This window comes from Erythrolamprus reginae, chromosome 9, assembly GCF_031021105.1.
Source record: "Erythrolamprus reginae isolate rEryReg1 chromosome 9, rEryReg1.hap1, whole genome shotgun sequence".
NCBI lineage: Eukaryota > Metazoa > Chordata > Lepidosauria > Squamata > Dipsadidae > Erythrolamprus > Erythrolamprus reginae.
In genome coordinates, this window is record NC_091958.1 from 56,307,870 (window position 1) to 56,333,453 (window position 25,584).

Sequence of the window (25,584 nt, forward strand, 5' to 3'; positions counted from 1 at the left end):
TTTATGTCCACTGAGAGCATCTGCACCAAAGACAAATTCCTTGTGGGTCCAATCACACTTGGCCAATAAATATATTCTATTCTAGAAAGGGGGGGGAACCGCTGATTTGAATCTCAGGGTGGGGGCATTCAGGAGACCTTCTTGAATATCTTCTGTCTCTGGAGGAAATCGTTCTCAGATGCCGAATGGGAAGGAAATGGTTGGAGACATCCTCTCTCTCTCTCTACACACACGAGTCGAGAGATATCAAAAAATGCTGTTTCGGATTTGACTGTTCTTGCGAGAAAGGCAGGAAATGGTTTTCCACGGAGATAGATTAATTGCAGCCATCTGGTATTTCTACACATCAGGCTTTGGACTTTCCCAGGCCTCACCTGGTCCATCTGTTTAGCAAGTGGGTGCTATTGCACAGGACTAGCGATTCCTCTTTCTTATTTCCCCCTTCTGAAAACACACACACACACACAATTTTACGCTGCTTTGCCTTCTCCTCCACACCAGTGTTTCCCAATCACAGATAACCCCCATTCGGTTAAGGACTTTGGAGTACTGATTACAAAAGACCTAAGTGCCAAAGCCCACTGCAACAACATCGCCAAGAAGGCTTCAAGAGTTGTTAATCTAATCCTATGTAGCTTCTGCTCTGGTAACATCACACTACTTACCAGAGCATACAAAACTTTTGCCAGACCCATCCTTGAATACAGCTCATCTGTTTGGAACCCATATCGCATCTCAGACATTAACACCCTTGAAAATGTCCAAAGATACTTCACCAGAAGAGCCCTTCACTACTCCTCCCGTAACAGAATACCGTATGAAACTAGACTTACAATCCTGGGCCTAGAAAGCTTAGAACTAAGACACCTTAAACATGATCTTAATATCACCCACAAGATTATATGCTGCAACATCCTGCCTGTCAATGACTACTTCAGCTTCAACCACAACAACACAAGAGCACACAACAGATTCAAGCTCAATATTAACCGCTCCAAACTTGACTGTAAAAAATACGACTTTAGTAATCGAGTTGTCGAAGCGTGGAACGCATTACCGGACTCCATAGTATCATCCCCTAACCCCCAACATTTTACCCTTAGACTGTCCACAGTTGACCTCTCCAGATTCCTAAGAGGTCAATAAGGGGCGTGCATAAGTGCACCAGAGTGCCTCCCGTGCCCTGTCCGATTGTCTCTCCTATATCCCATATATCTTCTCTTCTATCCCTATATCTTTCTTCTATTCTCTCATTGATTATTTTATCCTATATTCTCTCTTCTATTCTTTCTCTAATTCTATTTCCTCGAAGGTGTCCTCTATTACCTTCATGGTGTATTATTGTATATTGGACAAATTAAGTAAGTAAGTAAGTAAGTAAGTAAGTAAGTAAGTAAGTAAGTAAGTAAGTAAGTAAGTAAGTAAGTAAATAAATAAATAAATAAATAAATCTTGGCAACTTGAAGATATTTGGACTTCAACTCCCAGAATTCCCCAGCCAGCAAATGCTGGGAGTTGAAGTCCAGATATCTTCAAGTTGCCAAGGTTGGGAAACACTGCTCTAGAGGTTGCAGCTTGTTTTGGGCAACCTTAGTGTCTTACAGAATCCAGAAGGGAAGAGGCAGGAGACGGGATTCGCGAGGGTTGCAAACCCGATATATATTTTTGGAAGCCGGCCTGGTGGGGAAAGAGATTTGAGTTGGGAAGCTGGGCTGTTTAGCAGGCAAATTGCACTTGCACACGACCATCCCCTTATAAGGAAGAATGGCTGGAGACACAAAAATCTTGTTTGAGTCGGTTGCTGAGAGAACAGGGGGTGGGTGGGATGGGGAGGGGAGGGGAAGACCTTCCTGTGCAAATGTTTTAGCCCATATCCCCCCCCCCCCCCCCCGTGGCAGTGAAATCTGTGCACACAGCTGATACTAGATTGATTAATTTGATGTAGAAATGAAAGTTTGAATTAAGATTGGCATCCTAGAGAGTTTGATATCATTTATACTGATGTCACCTTTGAGTGTAAGGTGGGGGAAAGATGGTTGTTTTGAGGTTTTTCATTTGGTAAGGTTGCATAATTTCTATAGAATGTTTTTTTTTTAGTATATTTTTTTTATTTTTTTCCTTCATACGCTTTAGTACAATGTCAAATATCTTCTATTTCCAGTACAATGCAGTACATTGTTAATAACTCTCGTATAATTCCCCCAAAAAATCATAATACAAAATCATTAATTTCTCTATAAATCTTTTGTCCCTTATTGCAAAAAAATCTTGTCGTCCAGCAATCACAAACCTCTCTTCATTAATGTTCCCTCAAATATATACTGGCAAATAATATTTCTAACATTCTAATTAAGTGATTGGCCACAGTGCCTTCTTTTTCTCTTTTCACATTTTACTTAAATCTAAAAACCCCTATATCAAATCACAAACATTGAAAATACTAAAAAAGGAAAAAAGAAAAGAAAAAATATATAACTAATTTCATACATTTTTTTCAGTAGACCATAAATCATCGGTTGCTCATTAATTCCATTTTTATGAATCTTTCAAAACAATTTTTTTCTGAATCCAAATTGTTTGTTATAATGTTTTTTTAAATAGAAGATAAGCCTCCATTGAATGATCAATAGAAAAATAAAAAAATTATATGTGTTTTATTTATTCTAAGCATGGTTTTAGCGTTTGCACTTATGCATTGTTTTTTATTTTATGTTGGAGAAAAATAAAATTTGTATTTGAAATTGGAAGCTTGTTGAGTTGGGAATGGAGGGTGGAGAACAGCGTATAGTTTAAGGGTGAATAATTTTTTCAAGTCCCCTACATGTCCTTTTTTTTTTTTTGCTCTGGGTTCAAAGAACTAATAGTGACACCAAAACTCAGCTAAGGAGCATCCCATGTTCTGTCTCTGGATCCTTCCTGGTTTAATTCATCCTCAGGTCGATGGTTGGTTATTGGATCTAGTGCAGTGATACCTCATCTTACAAACCCCTCGTCATACGAACTTTTTGAGATACGAACCCGGGGTTTAAGATTTTCCCCCCTCTTCCGAACTATATTCACCTACAAACCTAAGCCCCCTCCCTCCTTGCCTTTCATAAACTTCTTAAAATCCACCGCTGCCGTCAGGCTTGGGGGAATTGAGACATCTCCCCCGGACGTATAGAGTTTATGCATGGTATGTTTGTGTGTATGTTCTTTGCTTTTTAATAAGGGGTTTTTAGTTATTTTAAATGATTAGATTTGTTGTACTGTACATTGTTTTATTGTTGTGAGCCGCCCCGAGTCTACGGAGAGAGGCGGCATTCAAATCAAATCAAATAAATAAATAATTTTTTTTAAAAATCTAAGATGCGACTGCAGGCTAGTTATTATTTCTCCACCCAAAGAGAAACGATAAGGGGAAGCGTGTAGACGCAACACCCAATGTGTGAGAAGCTTGGTCCTTCTCCATCCTTCCTCCAGGGACCAAATGGGGTTAAGAGGAAGCCCTCCGTGGCTCTTCCATCTCTCTGCTCCTGGCTGGCTGTTTAGACTTGCTGTCTGTCTTGAGTAAACCTCGGAGCTCTTTTAACATGTCCTCTGGCTGATCTCCCCGCAGCCTTCCTTGAAACGCGGGGAAGTAGGAACAGTTGTCACCATTCCTCCAGGAAAAAGCAGATTTTGGCTACCGCTTCCCTTCTCTCTCCCCACTTTCTCTCCCCCTTCTTCCCACATGTGAACTTGGTTCCAGGATCAGCGCCATCCTCACACGAAAAGCATTTGTGTTGTGGAAGCCTGGTGTGCTTGGGATGGAGGACACACACATGGGTTGTGTTATGGTCTTGCTTGGTGTGGTTTCTGCTGACTAGTTGCAGATCAGTTTCACAAGCTTCGAACAGATGGAGCCTAGTAGTCTCCATGACAGACGTAGAAACATAGAAGATTGATGGCAGAAAAAGACCACCTGGTCCATCTAGTCTGCCCTTGTACTATTTCCTGTATTTTATCTTAGGATGGATCTATGTTTATCCAGGGCATGTTTACATTCAGTCACTGTGGATTTACCAAACAAGTTTGTTCCAAGCATCTACGACTCTTTCAGTCAAATCATATTTTCTCACGTTGCTTCTGATCTTTCCCCCAACTCACCTCCTTGTTCTTGGGTTCACTTTCCTATTAAAAACACTTCCCTCCTGGCCCTTATTTAACCCTTTAACATATTTAAATGTTTTGATCATGCCCCCCCCTTTCCCTTCTGTCCTCCAGACTATACAGATTGAGTTCATTAAGTCTTTCCTGATACGTTTTATGCTTAAGACCTTCCACCATTTTTGTAGCAACTTAGAACTAAGGAGAAATTTCCTGACTGTCAGAACGGTTGATCAGTGGAACAGAAGTTGCCACCAGAAGTTGTGAATGCTCCAACACTGGAAGTTTTAAAGCAGATGTTGGATAACCATTTGTCTGAAGTAGTGTAGGGTTTCCTGCCTAAGCAGGGGGTTTGACTAGAAGACCTCCAAGGCCCCTTCCAACTCTGTTGTTATTATTATTATAGAGTATAACTGTGTGTGTCTTTGTGTGTGTGTGTATCTTGGCAAGAGGGTGTGCCTCAGAGATGACTTTTTGTATGGAAACCACAGTAGAGAAAGTCGGATGTAGCCTCTTCTTGGCTCGGTCGTCTTCCTGGGATACTTTTAGCTCCAGTCAATATTGTGTCATTTAAAAAAAATAAAATAAATGGAAAGTGGTAGCTGCCAATTTTAAAACCGGTATTTAAAATTACGATGTTAAGAATAGCAGGAGGTGAGCCTGTGTTTAGTTGGCTTTTTTTAAAGTTTTAATTTGCAGGGTTTGGAAAACTTGGTTCTTAGGGGAGTGATGTAGCTGAGATGATTGATGGGGGCCAAATGGTGAAAGGTGAAGTGACGTTTTGTTGTTTTTGAACTTGGAATGAAAACTGGGGACGGGTTTCACCTTAAACTGTCTTAAAAAGGGAATGGTGGGAATGGCGACCCCAATGGGCATATAGAAGATCAGGATGTAAAAACTCTTGAAAAATATCTCTGCTTATACAGTGATACCTCTAATTACGAACTTAATTTGTTCCGTCACCAGGTTCTTAAGTAGAAAAGTTTGTAAGAAGCAGCAATTGTTTCCATAGGAATCAATGCAAAAGCAAATAATGTGTGCGATTGGGGAAACCACAGGGAGGGTGGAGGCCCTGTTTCCTCCTAGAAGATTCCTAGAGAGGCCCCATGGAGGTTTCTTCCTGCCTTTTCCGGCCCTGTTTCCTCCCAGGAGATTCCTAGAGAGGCCCCACAGAAGTTTCTCCCCACCTTTTCCATTTCTGTTTCCTCCCAGGAGATTCCTAGAGAGAACCCACGGAGGTTTCTCTCTGCCTTTTCCGGCCCTGTTTCCTCCCAGGAGATTCTTAGAGAGGCCCCACGGAGGCTTCTCCCCACCTTTTCCAACCCTATTTCCTCCCAGGAGACTCCTAGAGAGGCCCAACGGAGGCTTCTCCCTACCTTTTCTGGCCCTGTTTCCTCCCAGGAGATTCCTAGAGAGGCCCCACGGAGGCTTCTCCCTGCCTTTCCGGTTACAGTTTTGAAGGCTCGGCTTTGTAAGTGGAACATGGTTCTTGAGAAGAGGCAAAAAAATCTTGAACACCTGGTTCTTATCTAGAAAGTTAGTAAATAGAGGCGTTCTTAGGTAGAGGTACCACTGTAGTTAATTTTCCAAATCTTTTCCCCTTCTTCTTCTCTGGCTGTATTTTGAGGACTCCTTGCAAGGGTTTCATTCCATATTTTCCCTTCTTACTTGCTCACTGTTCTCCACTTACTCCCCCAGCCCACCACTTTGCCGCAAGGAACCATCAACATGAACCAGTGTACAGATGTTGTGGATGGAGAGAATCGAACCGGGCAGAAGTTCTCGCTGTGCATCCTGACACCGGAGAAGGAGCATTTCATCCGAGCCGAGAACAAGGAGATCATCAGTGGGTGAGCGAAGGGTTGGGGGAAGGAGTGGGGTGGTGGGGGCTGCATGGGAGAACCCTTCAGAACGGACCACCGGGAAGTTCTGGAGAGTGGGTCAGAGTTTGGGTTGCTCCTGGAGCCATCAAGAATGGGGTCGATTCTTCATCTAACCATCATTGAGGATCCACCTTCTCATGGGCTTCCAAGTTGCAAGCGAAGGTGTGTGGTATGTTACTCAGGTGGGGCCTTTCCCAACTTCTGATGGGCTTTGTAGGCTCATGTTTCACCCTTCCCAGGTTCCAAAGGCCTCCCTGGAGACCGGGGAGGGTAAAAAGTCCTCTCCCATCCCCCTGGAGGCTCTCTGGAAGCCACAAATGCCCTCGCAGAGCCTCTGTGCGAAACAAAAATCAGATGGCCGGCACACACATGCAAGGGTGTCCAGACATAGGCATTGAGGCTTAATCCCCCCCCCCAGAAAGAAAGGGGGGGGAGAGAAATGTAGGTGGTGATGGGCATGTCAGGTATGCAGAACTGGTAGAAAAAAATTGAATATTTTCTGTTCTTCCCCTTCTGGGCTCTGGGTATGTTTTTCCTATTGCAATGAGGTTGAATATGTATAATTTTACAAGAGTTGTAGATGTGTGTACATACTCATACAGTTTATATAGTAGATAATGTACACTGCCCCCCAAAATAAAGAGAACCCTCAAAGAACGCATCCCAGATCCGAATGAATGAAATATTCTCATTGAATACTTTGTTCTGGGCAAAGTTGAATGGGCACAACAGCAGGTGAAATTGATTGTCAACCAGTGTTGCTCCCTAAGTGGATGGTTTGATTTCACAGAAGTTTGATTGACTTGGAGTTATACTGTGTTGTTTAAGTGTTCCCTTACCCTTAGCCAAGGCAAACACCAATGTGTGTGTGTGTGTGAATTCATCAGGAGTTGCATAACGTTCAAAGGAAGTTACTTTTCAAAGGACATTACCTTTATTTATCCCAGCCTTTGATCTCCAGAAAAGTGTGGCACAATTCTTTTACTAAATAAAATTGGATCCCGACTTTTTTTTTAATCTTTAAAGCAGGAGCCTCCAAATTTGGCAACTTTAAGACTTGTGGACTTAAACTCCGGGAATTCTGGGAGTTGAAGTCCACAAGTCTTAAAGTTGCCAAGTTTGTAGATCTCTGGTTTAAAAAGAGATTTGGATTAATCTCCCTTGGCAGAGCTTGGTTTTTGTAAATAAACAAACAGGTCACAAATAGATCCTGCCAGCCTCAAGGGTGCCCACCCTCAGGCCGACAGCATCAGGAAGCTGCAGATTATTCTTCGTTTTTCTAGCAAAACTTTGAATATGACCCATGTTGTCTTAAAAGCCAAATGCAGATGAATCGTCGACTCTGGAGTCAAGACGGCTGTGACAAGGCACAGAGTCTCGTCTCAGGCCCAGACACGAAGATCTAAAGGAGATTGTGGTGGGGTGGCATTGCCACTCTCTAATTTGTGTTGTGCTTGCTGCTAAAAAAACCTGTAAATCCTGAAAGGGGATAAACGCAAGAGACGGCAATGGAAGTACAAACACACGCCGAGCACCAGCGACAAAAGAGAATGGCAGGGGTAATGGCTGAACCTAAGCTGCTCAGCAGGATCGACTGGTTCTCGGATGGGTTGCATTGCCACCTCTTGGTAATTGGGTCCCGTCCCTTGCTTGGGGAGTTCTTGGCCTGCTGAGCCCGTGATCGAGTCCTCTGTGGTCCGAAGAAGAACTGGGATTGTTCAGAGGGGTAAAAAATAGTGGAGCTGACATTGGTTCCCAAACTTGGCAACTTTAAGACTTGTGGACTTCAACTCCCAGAATTCTCCAGCCAGCTGTGCTATGCTGCACTGTGCTATGCTGCCTGGAGAATTCTGGGAGTTGTTGTTGTTGTTGTTGTTGTTATTAGTATTAGTATTAGTATTATTATTTATTGGATTTGTATGCCGCCCCCCTCCGTAGACTCGGGGTGGCTAACAACAGCAATAAAACAGCATATAATAATAATCCAATACTAAAAACAGTTAAAAACCCATTATTATAAAAACCAAACATACATACAGATATACCATGCATAAAATTGTAAAGGCTTAGGGGGAAAGGGTATCTCAATTCCCCCATGCCTGGAGGCAGAGGTGGGTTTTAAGGAGTTTACGAAAGGTGAGGAGGGTGGGGGCAATTCTAATCTCTGGGGGGAATTGGTTCCAGAGGGCCGGGGCCGCCACAGAGAAGGCTCTTCCCCTGGATCCTGCCAAGCAACATTGTTTAGTTGACAGGACCCGGAGAAGGCCAACTCTGTGGGACCTAACTGGTTGCTGGGATTCATGCAGCAGAAGGCAGTCCCTGAGATAGTCTGGTCCGGTGCCATGAAGGGCTTTATAGGTTATAACCAACACTTTGAATTGTGACCGGAAACTGATTGGCAACCAATGCAGGCTGCGGAGTGTTGGTGTTATATGGGCATTTTTGGGAAAGCCCATGATTGCTCTCACAGCTGCATTCTGCACGATCTGAAGTTTCCGAACACTTTTCAAAGGTAGCCCCATGTAGAGAGCGTTACAGTAGTCGAGCCTCGAGGTGATGAGGGCATGAGTGACTGTGAGCAGTGACTCCCGATCCAAATAGGGCCGTAACTGGTACACCAGGCGAACCTGGGCGAACGCCCCCCTCACCACAGCTGAAAGATGTTTCTCTAATGTGAGCTGTGGATCGAGGAGGACGCCCAAGTTGCGGACCTTCTCTGAGGGGGTCAATGATTCTCCCCCCAGGGTAATGGATGGAGAGATAGAATTGTCCTTGGGAGGCAAGACCCACAGCCACTCCGTCTTGTCTGGGTTGAGTTTGAGTTTGTTGACACCCATCCAGGCCCCAACAGCCTCCAGGCACCGGCACATCACTTCCACTGCTTCGTTGACTGAACATGGGGTGGAGATGTATAACTGGGTATCATCGGCATATATTGATGATACCTCACCCCATGCCCTTGGATGATCTCACCCAGCAGTTGAAATCCACAAGTCTTAAAGTTGGTAAGTTTCGGAACCACTGTTTTATGGGAATGTATTAGATCACTGCTGGGGTGATAGCTGCTGACCTGTCTTGCTGATCTCATTTTATCTAATTCCTAAGATAAAATACAGGAAATAGCATAAGGTCAGAAGAGATGGACCAGGAGGTCTTTTTCTGCCCTCAATCTTCTAATGTTTCTATGACACAAGTGGGCAGAGCCGCTATCAGTTTGGCTGAACCAGGGCAAACAGGTAGAAACTCCATTATGTTCACACATATAGCCAATGATGATGGTTCTGTGTTGAACAAGCTGTGTGTGTGTGTTTGTGTGTTTAAAGGGAGGGGGGTCTCCAACAGTTGGGGGAGTTTCTCTCCCTCTTTTCACCATCCCCCTTGATTCCGTGGGGGGCGATTCTCAACTTGCCTTCTTGCCTTCAGGTGGTCGGAGATGTTGGTAGTCTATCCAAGGACAAACAAGCAGAATCAAAAGAAGAAGAGGAAAGTGGAGCCCCCAACCCCACAGGTAAAACTGGGAGCACACCTGGCCTGGTTCTCATGCAGCTCATGGCTTTCTTTCTTTTCAGGTTGATCTTCTCTAAATGGAATTTTTTAAACAATCTCAGTCTGTTTATTTGCAGCTATTAGAAGCTGTTCTGCTTTCTCTTTCTTGATTGGTTTCATTTATTTTGAAATCTAATTCAACTTTGAAATCTAAATCTATTTTGAAATCTAATTCTGTTTTGTCGGGCTCTCTGGTAGACTCCTCCCAAAAATGCACAGATACAATTTCAGACACACACATGTTTGAAAACTCAAAACAATGTTCTTTATAATGAAAATTCACTTAAACCAAGCCCTCTTTTGGTATAATCAAGAGCACTGGTCTCCAAACAAACGGGTAATTTGTACAAGTCCCTTATCAGTTCTGTGATACTTAGCTTGCAGCTGTGAGGCAATTCACAGTCCTTCTTCTTTCACAAAGTGAAACACACTTTGCTCTGGTTTAGTTTCACAACGGGGAAAAATCAGCACACAAAAGGTCAAAGTCAGTAAAGCAGTCACGAAACACAATGATCAGATAATCCTCCACAATGGCCAAACCCACAGGCTGCTCTTTATAGCAGCCTCACTAATGACCACAGCCCCACCCAACCACAGGTGGCCTCATTTTCTTTGATAATAATCTCTCAGTTGTTGCTGCCTATGCATCGCTCTCCGCATGTGTGGCTGTATCATTAACTCTTGTTCTGAATCCAAGGAGGAGCTAGATAATTGATCTCCTTCTGAGCTGTCTGCCACACTCTCCTCCTCCCTGTCACTCATGTCTTCTTGGTCAGAGGAGCCTTCATCAGCAGATTCCGCTGGGGGCAAAACAGGCCTGCAGCATGTGGATGTCTCCCCCACACCCACAGTCCTTGGGGCAGGAGCTGGGCCAGAGCTAACCACAACAGATAATTTTCTTTTTTAAAAAAAAAATTAATCAGACAAACATAAAACAACAACAAAGATAGAACATGTATAGGGGCTTTTTTTCACCCCTCTCTTATCAGAAGTTTTTGGGGTAGAGTTTTACATACATACAATTTCTAGAAACGATACATATTCTTATTTACCTACTACCTCTTTAACAGAGATTCTTTACACTTTACGATCTCTTATGTTGTTTATTATTAACCATTGACACATTGATAACTTTATACTATTTCCATTAACTAATTCCCTGCCATTCCAGTTGCTTTCCTAATACAGTGATACCTCATATTACAAACTTAATTGGTTCCAGGATGAGGTTCTTAAGGTGAAAAGTTTGTAAGACAAAACAATGTTTCCCATAGGAATCAATGGAAAAGCGATTAATGTGTGCAAGCCCAAAATTCACCCCTTTTGCCAGCCGAAGCGCCCGTTTTTGCGCTGCTGGGATTCCCCTGAAGTTCCCCTCCATGGGAAACCCCATCTCAGCATCACAAAAACACCGAAGTCCTCAAAACCCCACCTCCGGAACTCTGTGTTTTTGCGATGCTGCGATTTCGCTGAGGCTCCCCTCGCTGGGAAACCCCACCTCTGGACTTCCTGCTGGGATTCCCCTGCAGCATCACAAAAACTCGGCAGTCCAGAGGTGGGTTTCCCATGGAGGGGAGCCTCAAGGGAATTCCAGCAGCACAAAAATGGGTGCTTCACTGGCAACGGAAGTCCGGAGGCAGGGCATCCCAGCAGCGGTGGTGGGTTTGTAAGGTGAAAATAGTTTGCAAGAAGAGGCAAAAAAATCTTAAACCCCGGGTTTGTATCTCGAAAAGTTTGTATGACGAGGCGTTTGTAAGACGAGGTATCACTGTATTCCGCTTCTTCTTGACTTTTCCACCTTCTTGTCATCATATTGATAATCTTCAATTCCTTATTCGAAGCTGCAGGCTGGGAAAACATTCCCGATTGCTGACATGGAATCTGGTTTTTCCTACCGGAGATGTCCCTTGGAGATAAGGCCCAGATGTGGTATAGATAAGATGGAGGCTGAACGTGTCCTCTAGGGAACCTAGTGACAGCTTCTTTCTAGCCCTCTTTTGACTATAAATGGTAAAACACACATACACATATACTGCAGGCACAAAATCTCGGGTATGACTCATTCTTTCCTGCACAAATGTCCCACATGGAAATTGCTCGGGAGAATTTTGAAGGGTTAAAGGACTCAAGCAACTTCCTTTGGATGTAGTTGCTGGCCCCAGATATATGGGATGATGTGTAGATCAAGGTACTCATCCCGAACCTTTTAATGAACATTATCTGCTCCATGGGAGGGAAGCTGTCCAGGTATTTCCTTGTCGAACTAAAAGCATTGGGCGTTCTTTGTTAATGAATAGATTTGTGGTTTCTCCCAGGCTTCTTGTGGGGGATCTTGGGGTTTTGGTGGACAGCTCAATGAAGATGTCAACCCAGCAGCAATTTTTAAAAAAAAGCAAATTTCATGCTTGGCGTGATTAGGAAGGGAATCGAAAATAGGTCGGCAAAGGTTGTGTTGTACAAATTGATGGTGAGACCTCACTTGGAGTCCTGTGTACAGTTCTGGTCACCACACCTCAAGGAGGATAGAATGGAACTGGAAAAGGTGCAAAAAAGGGCAACAAGGATGATCAAGGAAATGGAGCCCCTCCCTTAGGAAACCAGGTTGCAAGAGGTGACTTGATTGAAGTGTATAAAATCATGCATGGGATAGAAAAGGTGGACGGGGAAATATTATTTTCTCTATCACACAATAATAGGACCCTCCCTAAAGCTCACAGGTAAGACACTGAGGACAAATAAAGGGAAATATTTCTTCACCCAGAGGGTCCTTAGTTGATGGAAGAAGATGTGACAGCTGTCAGCCTGGATAGCTTCAAGGCAGGATTAGACAGATTCACGGATGCGAAGAGTATCATAGGTGGTGATTGAAAGGGATGTCCAAGTGTCGCCTCTATGTGGGTTGAGGCAGGCTGGGTTCCCTTGGGTCCCATTTGCAGGGGGTCAAGGGAAAGGGAGGGTCCTGCCTTCTCTTTGGCACTTCCGCTCTGAGTCTTTGGAGAGGGGCGGCATACAAATCTAATAAATAATAATAATAACTTCCATTACTGTAGGCTGAGCAGAATAATGTGGTGCATTACTTTCTGAGCGGCATTGTTTTTAGCAAAAAGCATGTGGAGGAATCTGCATGCAGGGGTGTAACTTGGGTGTGTAAGTGTTGTGAGGTCCTTCATAGGTGTGTGTGAGTGTGAGAGAGAGAGGGTTCCCCAAAATTCAGTCCAGTTAGCAGTCTCTAAAACCCCTGCAAGCGTTTTAGAGAATGTGGCCCAGCTGAGCCAACGCACCCAAGCGTAGAGCAAGAGGCAAAGCAGCCTTAAGATGGGGCGAGCCCTTCCCCCAGAGCTCTTCCTATTTTAGACTCCTCTCCCCCCCCCCCCCGTGCTTTTTTTTTCCCTCCCAATTTTTGGAAGCAGAACAGAAAAGAGAAGGAAAAAAATGTTGGCGGAATATTATCTCTCTCTCTCTTTGGGGTTATGCTTGGTTGCCTGAGCAACCTCTTGGAAAGTTGACAGGATCCGAGCTCCCGAGCACCAAATAAGGGTAGTAGGGTCGGGGTGGGGGAGAGACGCACCGAAAAGGGAGTCTTTCCTCCCCCTCCCTCCCCGCGGAGATGGAGGTGAGTCTCAGGGAGGCAGAACGCAGCAAAACCCACGTAATGTTGAGTTTTGTGGAACAAACGCCTTCTGGGTGCCTCGGGGTGGGGGAAAAAATCCCAGAGAAGGTGCCTACGTTACTTCCAAAAAAGGAATGTGAGGGGAGGAAGAAGGAAGCTTGTGCTAGGAACTCCTGCTCTCGGCTTTTTGTGTTACACTTTATTTTCCCTAAGGGAAAGGCAAAAAGGGATCCCAGGGCAGTTGGAAGAGGTTGAATTGAGTTGTACCTGGAGCAGAACCTTCTCTTCAAGCAACAGCAATAGCCCTTAGACTTATATACCGCTACACAGTGCTTTACAGCCCTCTCTACGTGGTTTATAGAGAGTCAGCCTCTTGCCCCCAACAATCTGGGTCCTCATTTGATCCATGTTGGAAAGAAGGAAGGAGGGAGGGAGGGAGGGAGGGAGGGAAGGAAGGAAGGAATACCAATAGCCCTTAGACTTATATCATGCTTTATCATGCTTTTCCAGCCCTCTCTAAGTGGTTTACAGAATCAGCCTCTTGCCCCCCACAATCTGGGTCCTCATTTTACCAACCTTGGAAGGATAGAACACTGAATCAACCTTAGAAACATAGAAACATAGAAGATTGACGGCAGAAAAAGACCTCATGGTCTATCTAGTCTGCCTTTATACTATTTCTTGTATTTTATCTTAGGATGGATATATGTTTATCCCAGGCATGTTTAAATTCAGTTACTGTGGATTTATCTACCACATCTGCTGGAAGTTTGTTCCAAGGATCTACTACTCTTTCAGTCAAATAATATTTTCTCGCGTTGCTTTTGATCTTTCCCCCAACTAACTTCAGATTGTGTCCCCTTGTTCTTGTGTTCACTTTCCTATTAAAAACACTTCCCTCTTGAACCTTATTTAACCCTTTAACATATTTAAATGTTTCGATCATGTCCCCCCTTTTCCTTCTGTCCTCCAGACTACACAGATTGAGTTCATGAAGTCTTTCCTGATACGTTTTATGCTTAAGACCTTCCACCATTCTTGTAGCCTGTCTTTGGACCCGTTCAATTTTGTCAATATCTTTTTGTAGGTGAGGTCTCCAGAACTGAACACAGTATTCCAAATGGGGTCTCACCAGCGCTCTATATAAGGGGATCACAATCTCCCTCTTCCTGCTTGTTATACCTCTAGCTTCATCATGCTTTTCCAGCCCTTTCTAAGCGGTTTACAGAATCAGCCTCTTGTTCCCAACAATCTGGGTCCTCATTTTACCAACCTTGGAAGGATAGAACACTGAATCAACCTTGAGCTGATCAGGATCGATCTGGCAGTGGGTAAGAATTAGCCTGAAATATTATAATCATTTTACCACAGAAGGAAGAGAGGGAGGAAGGAAGGAAAGAAGGAAGGAAGGAAGGCCAATAGCCCTTAGACTTATATCACGCCTCTTAGAACTTTTCCAGCCCTCTCTAAGTGGTATAAAGAATCAGCCTCTTTCCCCCAACAATCTGGGTCCTCATTTTACCGACCTTGGAAGGCTGAGTCAACCTTGAGCCTGGTGAGATTTGATCTGCCAAACTGCTGGCAGAAGTAGCTTGCAGTACTGCGCTCTAACCACTGCAGCATCGAGGCTGTATAAGCATTAGATGACCTTCCTCGTGAGCTGGTCAACGTGACCTCCAAAAGCTGCTTTAGACGGCATACAACTCTTCCTCTGTCACCCTCCAATGAGGAAGTGATTCTCCCCTCTGCTCACTCTTTCTTGCCGCTCCAATAAAATTGGAGATGGGGAATTGGTACTTAGTTCCTACTTCTTCTACAGGTGGCCCTCAACCTACAACAGAACGGTGATTTAGTGCGGGTGCAGCATTGCCAAAATCTGGAAGGAAGTGCTGGCTTTCAGCAAAACCGCTGCCTGAAGTTCACTAATTTATTTATTATTTAGAAACATAGAAGATTGACGGCAGAAAAATACCTCACGGTCCATCTAGTCTGCCCTTATACTATTTCTTGTATTTTATCTTAGGGTGGATCTATGTTTATCCCAGGCATATTTAAATTCAGTTCCTGTGGATTTACCAACCACGTCTGCTGGAAGTTTGTTCCAAGCATCTACTACTCTTTCAGTAAAATAATATTTTCTCACATTACTTCTAATCTTTCCCCCAACAAACCTCAGATTGTGCCCCCTTGTTCTTGGGTTCACTTTCCTATTGAAAACACTTCCCTCCTGAGCCTTATTTAACCCTTTAACATATTTAAATGTTTCGATCATCTCCCCCCTTTCCCTTCTGTCCTCCAGACTAGACAGATTGAGTTCATTGAGTGTTTCCTGCTAAGTTTTATGCTTAAGACCTTCTACCATTCTTGTAGCCCGTTTTTGGACCTGTTCAATTTGATCCATATCGCTTTGTAGGTGAGGTCTCCAGAACTGGACACTGTATTCCAGATATGGTCTCCTGTTGCAACTGGGGTTGCCCGTCCATTTCTTCTCTCTCTCCAGGAACCTGGTCCAGCGAAGATGGCCGTGACCAGTAGCAGCATCCCCGGTGCTGAGAAGATCCCCACCACCAAGTCCACCCTCTGGCAAGAAGAGCTGAGAAGCAAAGACCATCTGGATGGGAACGTGGTCCTCGGCTCGGCCCCTGGATCTCTGCCAGGACAGGGGCCCCCAGTGTGTTCCCTGAAGGACTCGGTCCTGGACAGCAAAGAAGGTAAGAATGGAGACCTGGATGTTCAGTCAAACCAAAGGGAAGGTCCAGGGTAGATAGAAGATCTGGGATCCACCAGGTTCTTAATTTTTTTCATCAGAGTTTTTTATATCTGCTGTCTGGAACCCTGGGCTGCAAAAGATAAGAAAAGTTGTAGTAGCTGCTGTTTCTTCCTCTTCTTTCTCCTCTTCCTCCTCCTCCACCCTGTGCTAACAAATCCTATTTTCCCAAACTCTAAGAAGACAAGTTGTAGTAGTAGTTGTTTCTTCTTCTTCCTCTTCCCCTCCTCCTCCACCCTGTGCTAACAAATCCTCTTTTCTCAAACTCTTAAGAAGACAAGTTGTGGTTGTAGTAGTGGTTGTTGTTACTTCCTCCTCTTCCTCCTCCTCCTCCTTGTGCTAACAAATCCTCTTTTCCCAAACTCTTAAGAAGACAAGTTGTGGTTGTAGTAGTTGTTGTTTCTTCCTCTTCCTCCTCCTCCCCCTCCTTCTCCTCCACCCTGTGCTAACAAATTCTCTTTTCTCAAACTCCTAAGAAGACAGATTGTGGTTGTAGTAGTGGTTGTTGTTTCTTCTTCTTCCTCTTCTTCCTCCTCCTCCTTGTGCTAACAAATCCTCTTTTCCCAAACTCGTAAGAAGACAAGTTGTAGTTGTAGTAGTTGTTTCTTCCTCCTCCTCCTCCTCCTTCTCCTCCTTCTTAATTTATCTTCCTTCCTTCTTTCTCCTCCTCTTCCTCGTCTTTTCCTTCTTTTCTCCTCTTTCTCCTCCTCCTTCCTTCTTTCTGCTGCTCCCTTCTTTCTCCTCCTCCTTCTCTTTTCCTTCTCTTCTCTTTCTCATCCTTTCTTCTTTCTGCTCCTCCCTTCTTTCTCCTCCTCCTACCCTCTCCCTCCTCCTCCTTTCTTCCTTCTCCTTCTCTTCTCTTTTCTTCTCCCTTCTTCTTGGTGTCCTCATTTTGAAGGGAACTGAGGTCCTTGCCAGAAAACAAGATAAGACAAATTTACGGAACAGCCCGGTTGCAAAACCAGCAACCTTGAGGAGCTGGTGGGACTTAACTCGGGTGGCTTCAGGGACACGTTCCCAAAGAACAGGACATTCTCAACAACAGTTTTGGAGCAACGCTGACCTTTCTACTGCAAGAAGAATTCAAAGAGGGGGCTGTAGCAGACGCAGGGCTTCCGATAAAGATCTTGACAAGTTGACACACTTAGGATGGGGGCTGGGTCCCCTGAGGGTAGAATTTGAACCACCGCATTTTCTTTACTAGAGGTGTTTCTGAAACTTGAACATTTTGCCCTGCCTGCAAATACTTGCCCGGGAATATAAAGTGTGGCCTTCCTAGATTTGTCATGTCTTGGTGGATCTTCTAAGGCAACGTTTTTCAGGGGCGACCTTTGAAAAGTGTTCGGAAACTCCAGATCGTGCAGAATGCAGCTCCGAGAGCAATCATGGGCTTCCCCAAATATGCCCATGTTACACCAACACTCCGCAGTCTGCATTGGTTGCCGATCAGTTTCCGGTCACAATTCAAAGTGTTGGTTATGACCTATAAAGCCCTTCATGGCACCGGACCAGATTATCTCAGGGACCGCCTTCTGCTGCATGAATCCCAGCGAACAGTTAGGTCCCACAGAGTGGATCTTCACCGGGTCCCGTCAACTAAACAATGTTGCTTGGCGGGACCCAGGGGAAGAGCCTTCTCTGTGGCGGCCCCGGCCCTCTGGAACCAATTCACCCCAGAGATTAGAATTGCCCCCACCCTCCTTGCCTTTTGTAAGCTCCTTAAAACTCACCTCTGCCTAGGAAAATTCCCCGTTAATAGAATAGCAGAATTGGAAAGGGACCTTTGAGGTCTTCTAGACCAACCCCCTGCTCAAGCAGGGGACCCTAGACCACAGGTAGGCAAAGTTTGGTCTTAATAATAATAATAATAATAAGCATTTATTTATAATATCCTTTTAATAAAGGGCATAACAGCAAGCCATATACAACTACCAAAGACAGACGATAGGCAATACACACACTTAACTAAAACTCAACTAATAAAACCACAAATAATAATAACAACAACGGAGTTGGAAGGGACCTTGGAGGTATTTTAGTCCAACCCCCTGCTTAGGCAGGAAACCCTCCACTACTTCAGACAGATGGTTATACAGATCTTCTTTAAAACCTTCAGTGTTGGAGCATTCATAACTTCTGGAGAGAAGCTTTTCCACTCATTAACTGTTCTGACTGTCAGAAAATTTCTCCTTAGTTCTAAGTTGCTTCTCTCCTTGTTTAGTTTCCACCAATTGCTTCTTGTTCTACCTTGAGGTGCTTTGGAGAATAGGTTAACTGCCTCTTCTTTTTGGCAACCCCTGAGATGTCTCCCCTGATCCCTCCCTCCCTCCCTCCCTCCCTCCCTCCCTCCCTCCCTCTCTCCCTTCCTTCCTTCCTTCCTTTCTTTCATTTTTGCTTAGGAGAATAGCTTGACTTCTTCTTTGTGGCAAACCCTGAGTTGTCTCCCATGATCCCTCCCTCCCTTCCTTCCTTCCTTCCTTTCAGTTTTGCTTAGGAGAATAGGTGGACTCCTTCTTTGTGGCATCCCATGAGATACTGGAACGCTGCTATCATGTCTCCCCTGGTCCTCCTTTTCATTAAACCAGCCATGCCCAGTTCCTGCAACCATTGTTCTCTTTCTCTCTCTCTCCTCCTTTCTCAACTTGTTCCTCTCTTCCCTTCCATGTTTTTTTCGTCCTCCAGAGGAGGCTGCCATGAACGGTGACCGCAACGACTGCGGGCGGAAAACCCGGGTGGAAAGTGGCTACTTTTCCTTGGAGAAGACCAAGCAGGAAGTCAAGGCCGAGGAGCACCAGATGCCCAACCTGCCGTCCCCCCCGAGCCCCTGCGCGCCCAACCACAGGTACGGTCACCCCAAATCTCAGCACCCGAGCGATTCCTTCCCTTCTTCAGGTACCTGGCCGGCCGGCCGAATGGTGCACAGTTTCTCTCTCAATTCCCTGGACGTCCGAGGCCTGAGGCCCTCCAAGCACAAGGACCCCGCCCTTCGCAACGGGGCGAAGACCGAGGAGAGACGCAACGGACCCTTTGCTTTTCGGGTCAGCCGCAAATACTCCACTCTGGCCGACGTGCCCAAGGCGATTCGCATCAGTAACCGCGACGCTTTTCAAGTCGAGCGGAAACGGCTTGAGCGGAGTTCCCGGGCAAGGAGTCCCGGTCGCGAAGAGGTAGCTCGGCTGTTCGGGAACGAGAGGAGGTAAGACCCGAATCCACGCGTCGCTTTTCGGCTGATGGAGGATTAAAAACTTGTCTTTTGGAAAGGGAGGGTTTTTTGCCCAAAGTGATTGGATGGCTGGATTGGGTCTTGAAGCCTCCAAGAGGTAGATCTCGGCTTACCACCACAATTGAGCCCAAAATTTTGGTTGCCAAGCAGGACTGTCGTTAAGGGAGTTGTTTATATATATATACTCCCTTAATTTTCAAAATTCAGCAAAAACATGTGACAGGCATATACATATGGCCCTGGGTTGGGCCGAGAGGCAAATAAGGAGCTGTGATGTTCCTTCAATACACCAGGGTGATTTGACACAAAAATATGTAAACCTTCCCTGGTGCAGAGCTGAAGGGATTGGATACTGTAGCCTAGAGGATAATTCTCTGCCTTACAAGGCAAAGGTTGCAGGTTCAAGTCCCAGTGGGTTTGGCTAGCTGATGAGGCCAAAATAAGGCCGAAATAGATCTATCCTAGTCTCCCTTAATTTTCAAATTCAGCAAAAAAACATGTGACATATGTATGTATGTATGTATGTATGTCACATGTTTTTGCTGAATTTTGAAAATTAGGGGAGAATTCTGGGAGTTGAGGTCCAAATATCTTTAAGTTGCCCAGGTTGGGAAACACTGAGTTAGAGGACTAATGGAAAGCTTAGTTAATTTTAGTAGTTTTTAATCAATTTTAAACGTTCCGGCGATCGCAATGGCTGTTTCTCTTCATTTGTAAATACACCTGGTATGCTGATCAGCTACATCAACGACCCCAGGTGTTACCCCACTGACTCACCAGGAAGTTTCTACACAGCAGGCAATTGCTGAGCCATCAAACCACACCCAGCCACCAGTATTTCTAGAAGGAAGGCAGCTCAGGTCTCGCTGTGTTCGCCCTAGAACAAGGACAGAAACACCAGCCTGAAGATGACGAGTGAGACCTCGTCGAAACGTCGCCAGAAATTTCCAAATCCTACACAGGAAGAAACCTGAATATACCAAGACCGTCTCCGAAGACTCCGAAGAGTAGAACAGAATTTTGTCACAGGTGTTCAGACCTTTCCCTAGGTCCTTTAAAGCCCACCTTCCTTTTTCTGACCCTGTCCTGCTTTCTAAAAACACGGCAGGCTGCCACTGCAGAAATTATTACAGGCCTGCCTTCATGAGGCCTAGAAACGTGCCGTAGGAAGGAAGCTAAACCATGCGCTTTTGGAGATAATAGGTGCCAGGCACCAGATGTGAGGAATTCCCTTCACACGTTCTGTTGTATATTCATAAGAACTTGTAAGAAGAAATCACAATATGCAGATTGGAGGGTTGTGAGCAGATGGCTTCCCAAGAGATCAAAGATAATTTTTCTCCAGTTGCTTCCTAAACCCTCCACCAGATCTTGCTTGCTCGTAGCAGATGTCTCTCACCCCAGTTGAAGAACAAGTCTTGTTCTTTTTTTCCAGAATTGGCTAGCAAGAAGCCCACAAAAAGGATGTAAAGGAGCTAGTCCTTCAGAGCAGTGATTTTCAACCTTTTTTGAGCCGCGGCACATTTTTTACATTAACGAAACCCTGGGGCACATTGAGCGGGGGGGAGGGGGGGCGGCTAAAAAAAGTTTGGACAAACAAATTCTCTCTCTTCCTCCCGTTCGCTCTATTTCTTTCTCCCTCCTTCTTTCTCTCCCATCCTTCCTCTTTCTTTCTCTCTCTCTCCATCCCTCTTTCTTTCTCTTCCTTCCTCTCTTTTTTGCTCTCTTTCTCTCTCCCTTCCTACGTCCCTCTATGTCTTTCTCTCTCTCTTCTTCCCTCCCTCTCTTTCTCTCTCTTGCTTTCTTTCTCTCTCTTTTTCTCTCTCTCTCTTTCTTTCTCTTGTTCTTTCTCTCTCTCTCTCTTTCTTTCTCTCTAGTTCTTTTTCTCTCTCGCTCGCTCGCTCTTTCTCTCTCTCTTGCTTTCGTTCTCTCTTGCTTTCTCTCTCTCTTGCTTTCTCTCTCTCTGAGCTTTGCAGCACACCTGACCATGTCTCGCGGCACACTGGTTGAAAAACACTGCTTCAGAGGATGGTTGAAGGAGCTTGTTTGCACCCTTCAGGGGGCTTCAGACACCCCTTTTTGCCCTGCTGCGAGACTAAAATGCCCCCGCTATTAAATGAACCTTTTCCTGCCTTTCTACCAATCTCTGTCCGTTGCTTTGGGCTGCTTTGGTAACTTTATTCTCTGACTGCTCCATTAACATTCTTGCCCATGCTTGAGTACCATTTGTTGTTTGGGAACAAAGCAAGTTCTGTAACCAACATTGGCACGCCTGCTCTTGCTATAATGCTAGATTCAGGAGGGCACCTGATGTCCAGGTTGAAGTGGAATACAGAACAACAGAGCTGAAAAGGGACCTTGAAGGTCTTCTAGTACACCCTGCTCTGCTCAGGCAGAATAATAATAATAATAATAATAATTATTATTATTATTATTATTATTATTATTATTATTATTAATTAGATTTGTATGGCGCCCCTCTCCGCAGACTTGGGGCGGCTCACAACAGTGATAAAGAACAATATATATTGACAAATCTAATAAGTTAAAATCTAAAATAGCAATTGTACATTTAAAAAATCTAAAAACAAGGAACCCCAGTATAAAAAAGACAGACAGACAGACTAGGATGGTCTCAAGGGACAGATTTGTCTGAAATTTATTTATTTATTTATTAGATTTGTATGACACCCCTCTCCAAAGACTCGGAGCGGCTCACAACAGGAAGTACAAAATACAAATCCAATAATTAAAAAAAGCAGTTAAACAGTTAAAAACCCTTGATTAAAAACACTCAGACAACCCAAACAAAGCATACATAAAACGGAGCGGCCGAGGGGAATCAATTTCCCCATGCCTGGCGGCAAAGGTGGGTTTTAAGGAGTTTGCGGAAGGCAAGGAGGGTGGGGGCAGTCCTAATCTCCAGGGGGAGTTGATTCCAGAGGGCAGGGGCCGCCACAGAGAAGGCTCTTCCCCTGGGTCCCACCAGACAGCATTGTTTTGTCGACGGGACCCGGAGAAGGCCGACTCTGTGGGACCTAATCGGTCGCTGGCCTATATCATTTCAGACAATTGAGAATGTCCAGAAATATTTCACAAGAAGAGTCCTTCACACTCCTCCACCCACAACAAAATACACTGCTCAAAAAAAATAAAATAAAGGGAATCCTTAAACAACACAATATAACTCCAAGTAAATCAAACTGTCCACTTAGGAAGCAACACCGACTGACAATCAATTTCACCTGCTGTGGTGCACATTCAACTATGTACAGTGGGAATATTTCATTCATTCCAGTTCTTATTGATCCACGTTCAATTTGACAAACATCCAGAGTTACAACCGCTGTAGAGAATGTCGTAAGATTGGACGCGGTATTGTGACCCTCTTAGTGACCAGTGTGACTTTATTGATTGATTGATTGATTGATTGATTGTATCTATATGCCACTCACTCCAAACGGACTCTGAGCAGGCTAACAATAGGAATAAATACAGCAACAGTAAAAAACAGTTAAAATCTAATAATAAAAGTCAATAATGCAATAAAACAGTAATAACATGAGCAAAAAACATACATACTTGCAATCAACCTAATCCCAGGCCTGCTGGAAAAGGCTTTCTGGAAGACCGGTAGGCTGGAGATAGTGCGGATCTCTGGCGGCAGTTGGTTCCAAAGGACCGGGGCCACCACAAAGAAGGCTCTTCCCCAAGGTCCCACCAACCGACATTGTTTGGCGGACGGGACCTGGAGAAGGCTGACTCTGTGGGCCCTTACCTAATCGAAATTCCAGGCTCAATTACAGTTATAAGTTGAGAATTACCTCTATATGTTGTAAAAACCTCCCTTTCTCGCTTTATTTGCGGTCACACGGGTGTGTTGAAAATACAAAACCAGACGGAGAAATGCCACCAGCAATACTTCCACCCCTGAAACTAAAGCATGCTATTAACAAACATATTTCTTTCTCTCTCTCTTTTTTTCATTCGTGGTAATTGAGTCTTTTGTTTGTTTATTCATGCATTCCATTCATTTACTCATTATTCATCAAATTTATACGGGCTGCCCGTCTCATGAAAAAAATAACTCTGGGTGGCATTGAAGAGTTTTGTCTGAATGGAGTTTGCATAAACACCTCCCTTTGATCTCCTGTTGATTTCCCACCCTCATTAACCATCTTCCTGCTTCCCAACAGATGAAAGAAAGGAAAGATTGACTATGGAAAAGCAAATGGTTTTTAATGTTGGTTTTTCCTTTCCGGTTCTTAACCTCTCCTTGCACTGAGCTACCTTGGCCATTTTCGAGCAAGGGTATTTAACCTGCGAAACGTTAAGACTCGTGGACTTCAACTCCCAGAATTCCGCAGCCAGCGTGGAATTCTGGGAGTTGAAGTCCACAAGGCTTAAATTTTTAGAGCATGGTTCGCTGCTGCAAACTAACCTCCAAAAGAAATAAAAGCATCTCATTGCTTCCACCTAACCAACCAGGTGCTTTGCTTCCAAACTCAAATTTTATCTTCCTGTTATTAAATTCCTGCTGAAATGGATGATGGGGTTCAGATTCAGCATCCGGAAACGGCGTCCCCCACCCCAAATCTGTTATGGAAACCTTTACACAAGTACAAGAGATAAAGGCTTCTAGGTCCTCCAGCAACGAGCCCAAGGAATTGGGGCATTCTTCCAAGCTGACTCCCCATTTTTTCTTGGTAGAGACATATTAGGAAAGCAACTGGAATGACAGGGAATTAGTTCATGCAAAAAAAAAAGAGAGAGAGGATAATTTTAGCTCCATGGAGTTAAAATTCAATTAGGAATGACCCCATCCTTTAAAGGTTTTTTGGAAGTTCGTGGACCGTGGTTGGCAGGGCAGCCCAAGTTTCATCCCTCCTTAAAGGGTTAAAATTGGGGCTTTCTGGGTTTTCCATCTGGGTCTTGATGGTGTCGAAACCTAACAGGCCAGATATAAAAAGGGGTGTGTTCCTCGGTGCCTTCTTGCCTCCAGAATTAATGGAATTGAGAACGGGAATTTATGGATTAGAACAGTGTTTCCCAACCTTGACCACTTGGAGATATTTGGACTACAACTCCCAGAATCCTGGCTGGGGAATTCTGGGAGTTGAAGTCCAAATATCTCCAAGTTGCCAAGGTTGGCACTGGGTTAGAAGACTCCAAAACCTCTTCCAAGTCTGTTATTCTGTTGTTCTCCAAAGCAAATTACAAGACGTTGTGGATGGAAGCTTGTTAAAGAGAGATCCGATTTAGAATTAAAGTGAAATTTCCTGACATTGAGAATAGTTGCTCAGCAGAACAGGTTCCCTCCAGAATTTATGGGTACTCAAACAATGGAGGTTTTTTTTAAAAGAAGAGATTGGACAATCACTTGTCTGGAATGATGTAGAGCAGTGGTTCAACCTTGTGTTGTGGTGACCCCCAACCATAAGTCTAGGGCCAATTCTCCCAACAGAGCTTGAAACTGATTGGCAGGAAGGTCGGAAGGACAACCCCCACTGTCAACACCCGATTGGTCAGATTGTAAAAATATGTTCCAAGGCGCCAGAATAAAAGCTTTTAGTTCCTAAACACCATGGGAAATTTGTCTTAGACGACTACTGTGAAATGGTCTGTGAAACTAGATTGAATCTGGTTTAAGTGGGAGTAAATCCCAGAAGATTAGACTGAAACAATAGCTCACAGCAGCTGTGCCCATCCCTGCTGACCCCCCAAAACATTTATTTTAAGCAAATGGGTTTCCTAATCCTGGGACATTAAAACATTCATTTACTTTCACACTTCAATAGAATTTTCCTTCAATGTAAGAAGCCTGCGTTGTCACATCCTTTTGTGGTGACCCCCAACCATAAGTCGAGCGTTAATTCCTCCAACAGAGCTTGAAGCTGATTGGCAGGAAGGTCAGAGGGACACCCCCGCTGTCAATGCCTGATTGGTCAGATTGTAAAAATATGTTCCAAGGCATAGAACCTTTAGTTCCTAACACCCGGGGAAATTTGTCCAAGGCGACACTTGTGCAATGGTCCTTCAACCCCCAAAGGGGGCCTGATCCCCAGGTTGAGAACCCACTGCTGTGGAGTCTCCTGCTTTGAGCCCCCTTCCAACTCTGTTAGTCTCACCCCCGTCCTTTCCTTGATACCTGGAGTAGCTACTCCCAGTGGGAATCACCCTCTGCTGTTGTTTCCAACGATGATTTTTCACTTCGGTTTTGGTTTCCTTTTGTGATGCCTCTGATTTGGGGGGTGGGGTGTCAGGGGTGGGGAGAAGGACGGGGAGATGACCTCTTTTTGTTGTTGTTGTTGTTGTTCCTTCATTATCCAGCCTTTATTTTCTTGCAGGTCTTCTGTTCTTCCACCTCCTTCTGCTGTGTGATAACTTGTGCTCCGCTGCTTCGCTCCCATCTCATCTCAAAAACACA

At 44.6% G+C, this 25,584-nt stretch overlaps 1 protein-coding gene across 4 annotated transcripts in view; it reads left to right on the plus strand.

Annotated features, from left to right (window-relative positions):
* MPRIP (myosin phosphatase Rho interacting protein) overlaps nt 1-25,584 on the plus strand; it is a 110,954-nt gene that overhangs the window by 39,235 nt on the left and 46,135 nt on the right. For 3 of the 4 annotated variants that reach the window (XM_070761403.1, XM_070761401.1, XM_070761402.1), the window contains exons 4-7: nt 5,827-5,978; nt 9,435-9,519; nt 15,668-15,878; nt 18,617-18,776. In XM_070761403.1, coding sequence (XP_070617504.1) covers nt 5,827-5,978; nt 9,435-9,519; nt 15,668-15,878; nt 18,617-18,776 — 608 coding nt within the window. Of the gene's footprint in view, nt 1-5,826; nt 5,979-9,434; nt 9,520-15,667; nt 15,879-18,616; nt 19,131-25,584 lie in introns of all 4 variants that reach the window. The other variant, XM_070761404.1, reaches the window with a different exon arrangement.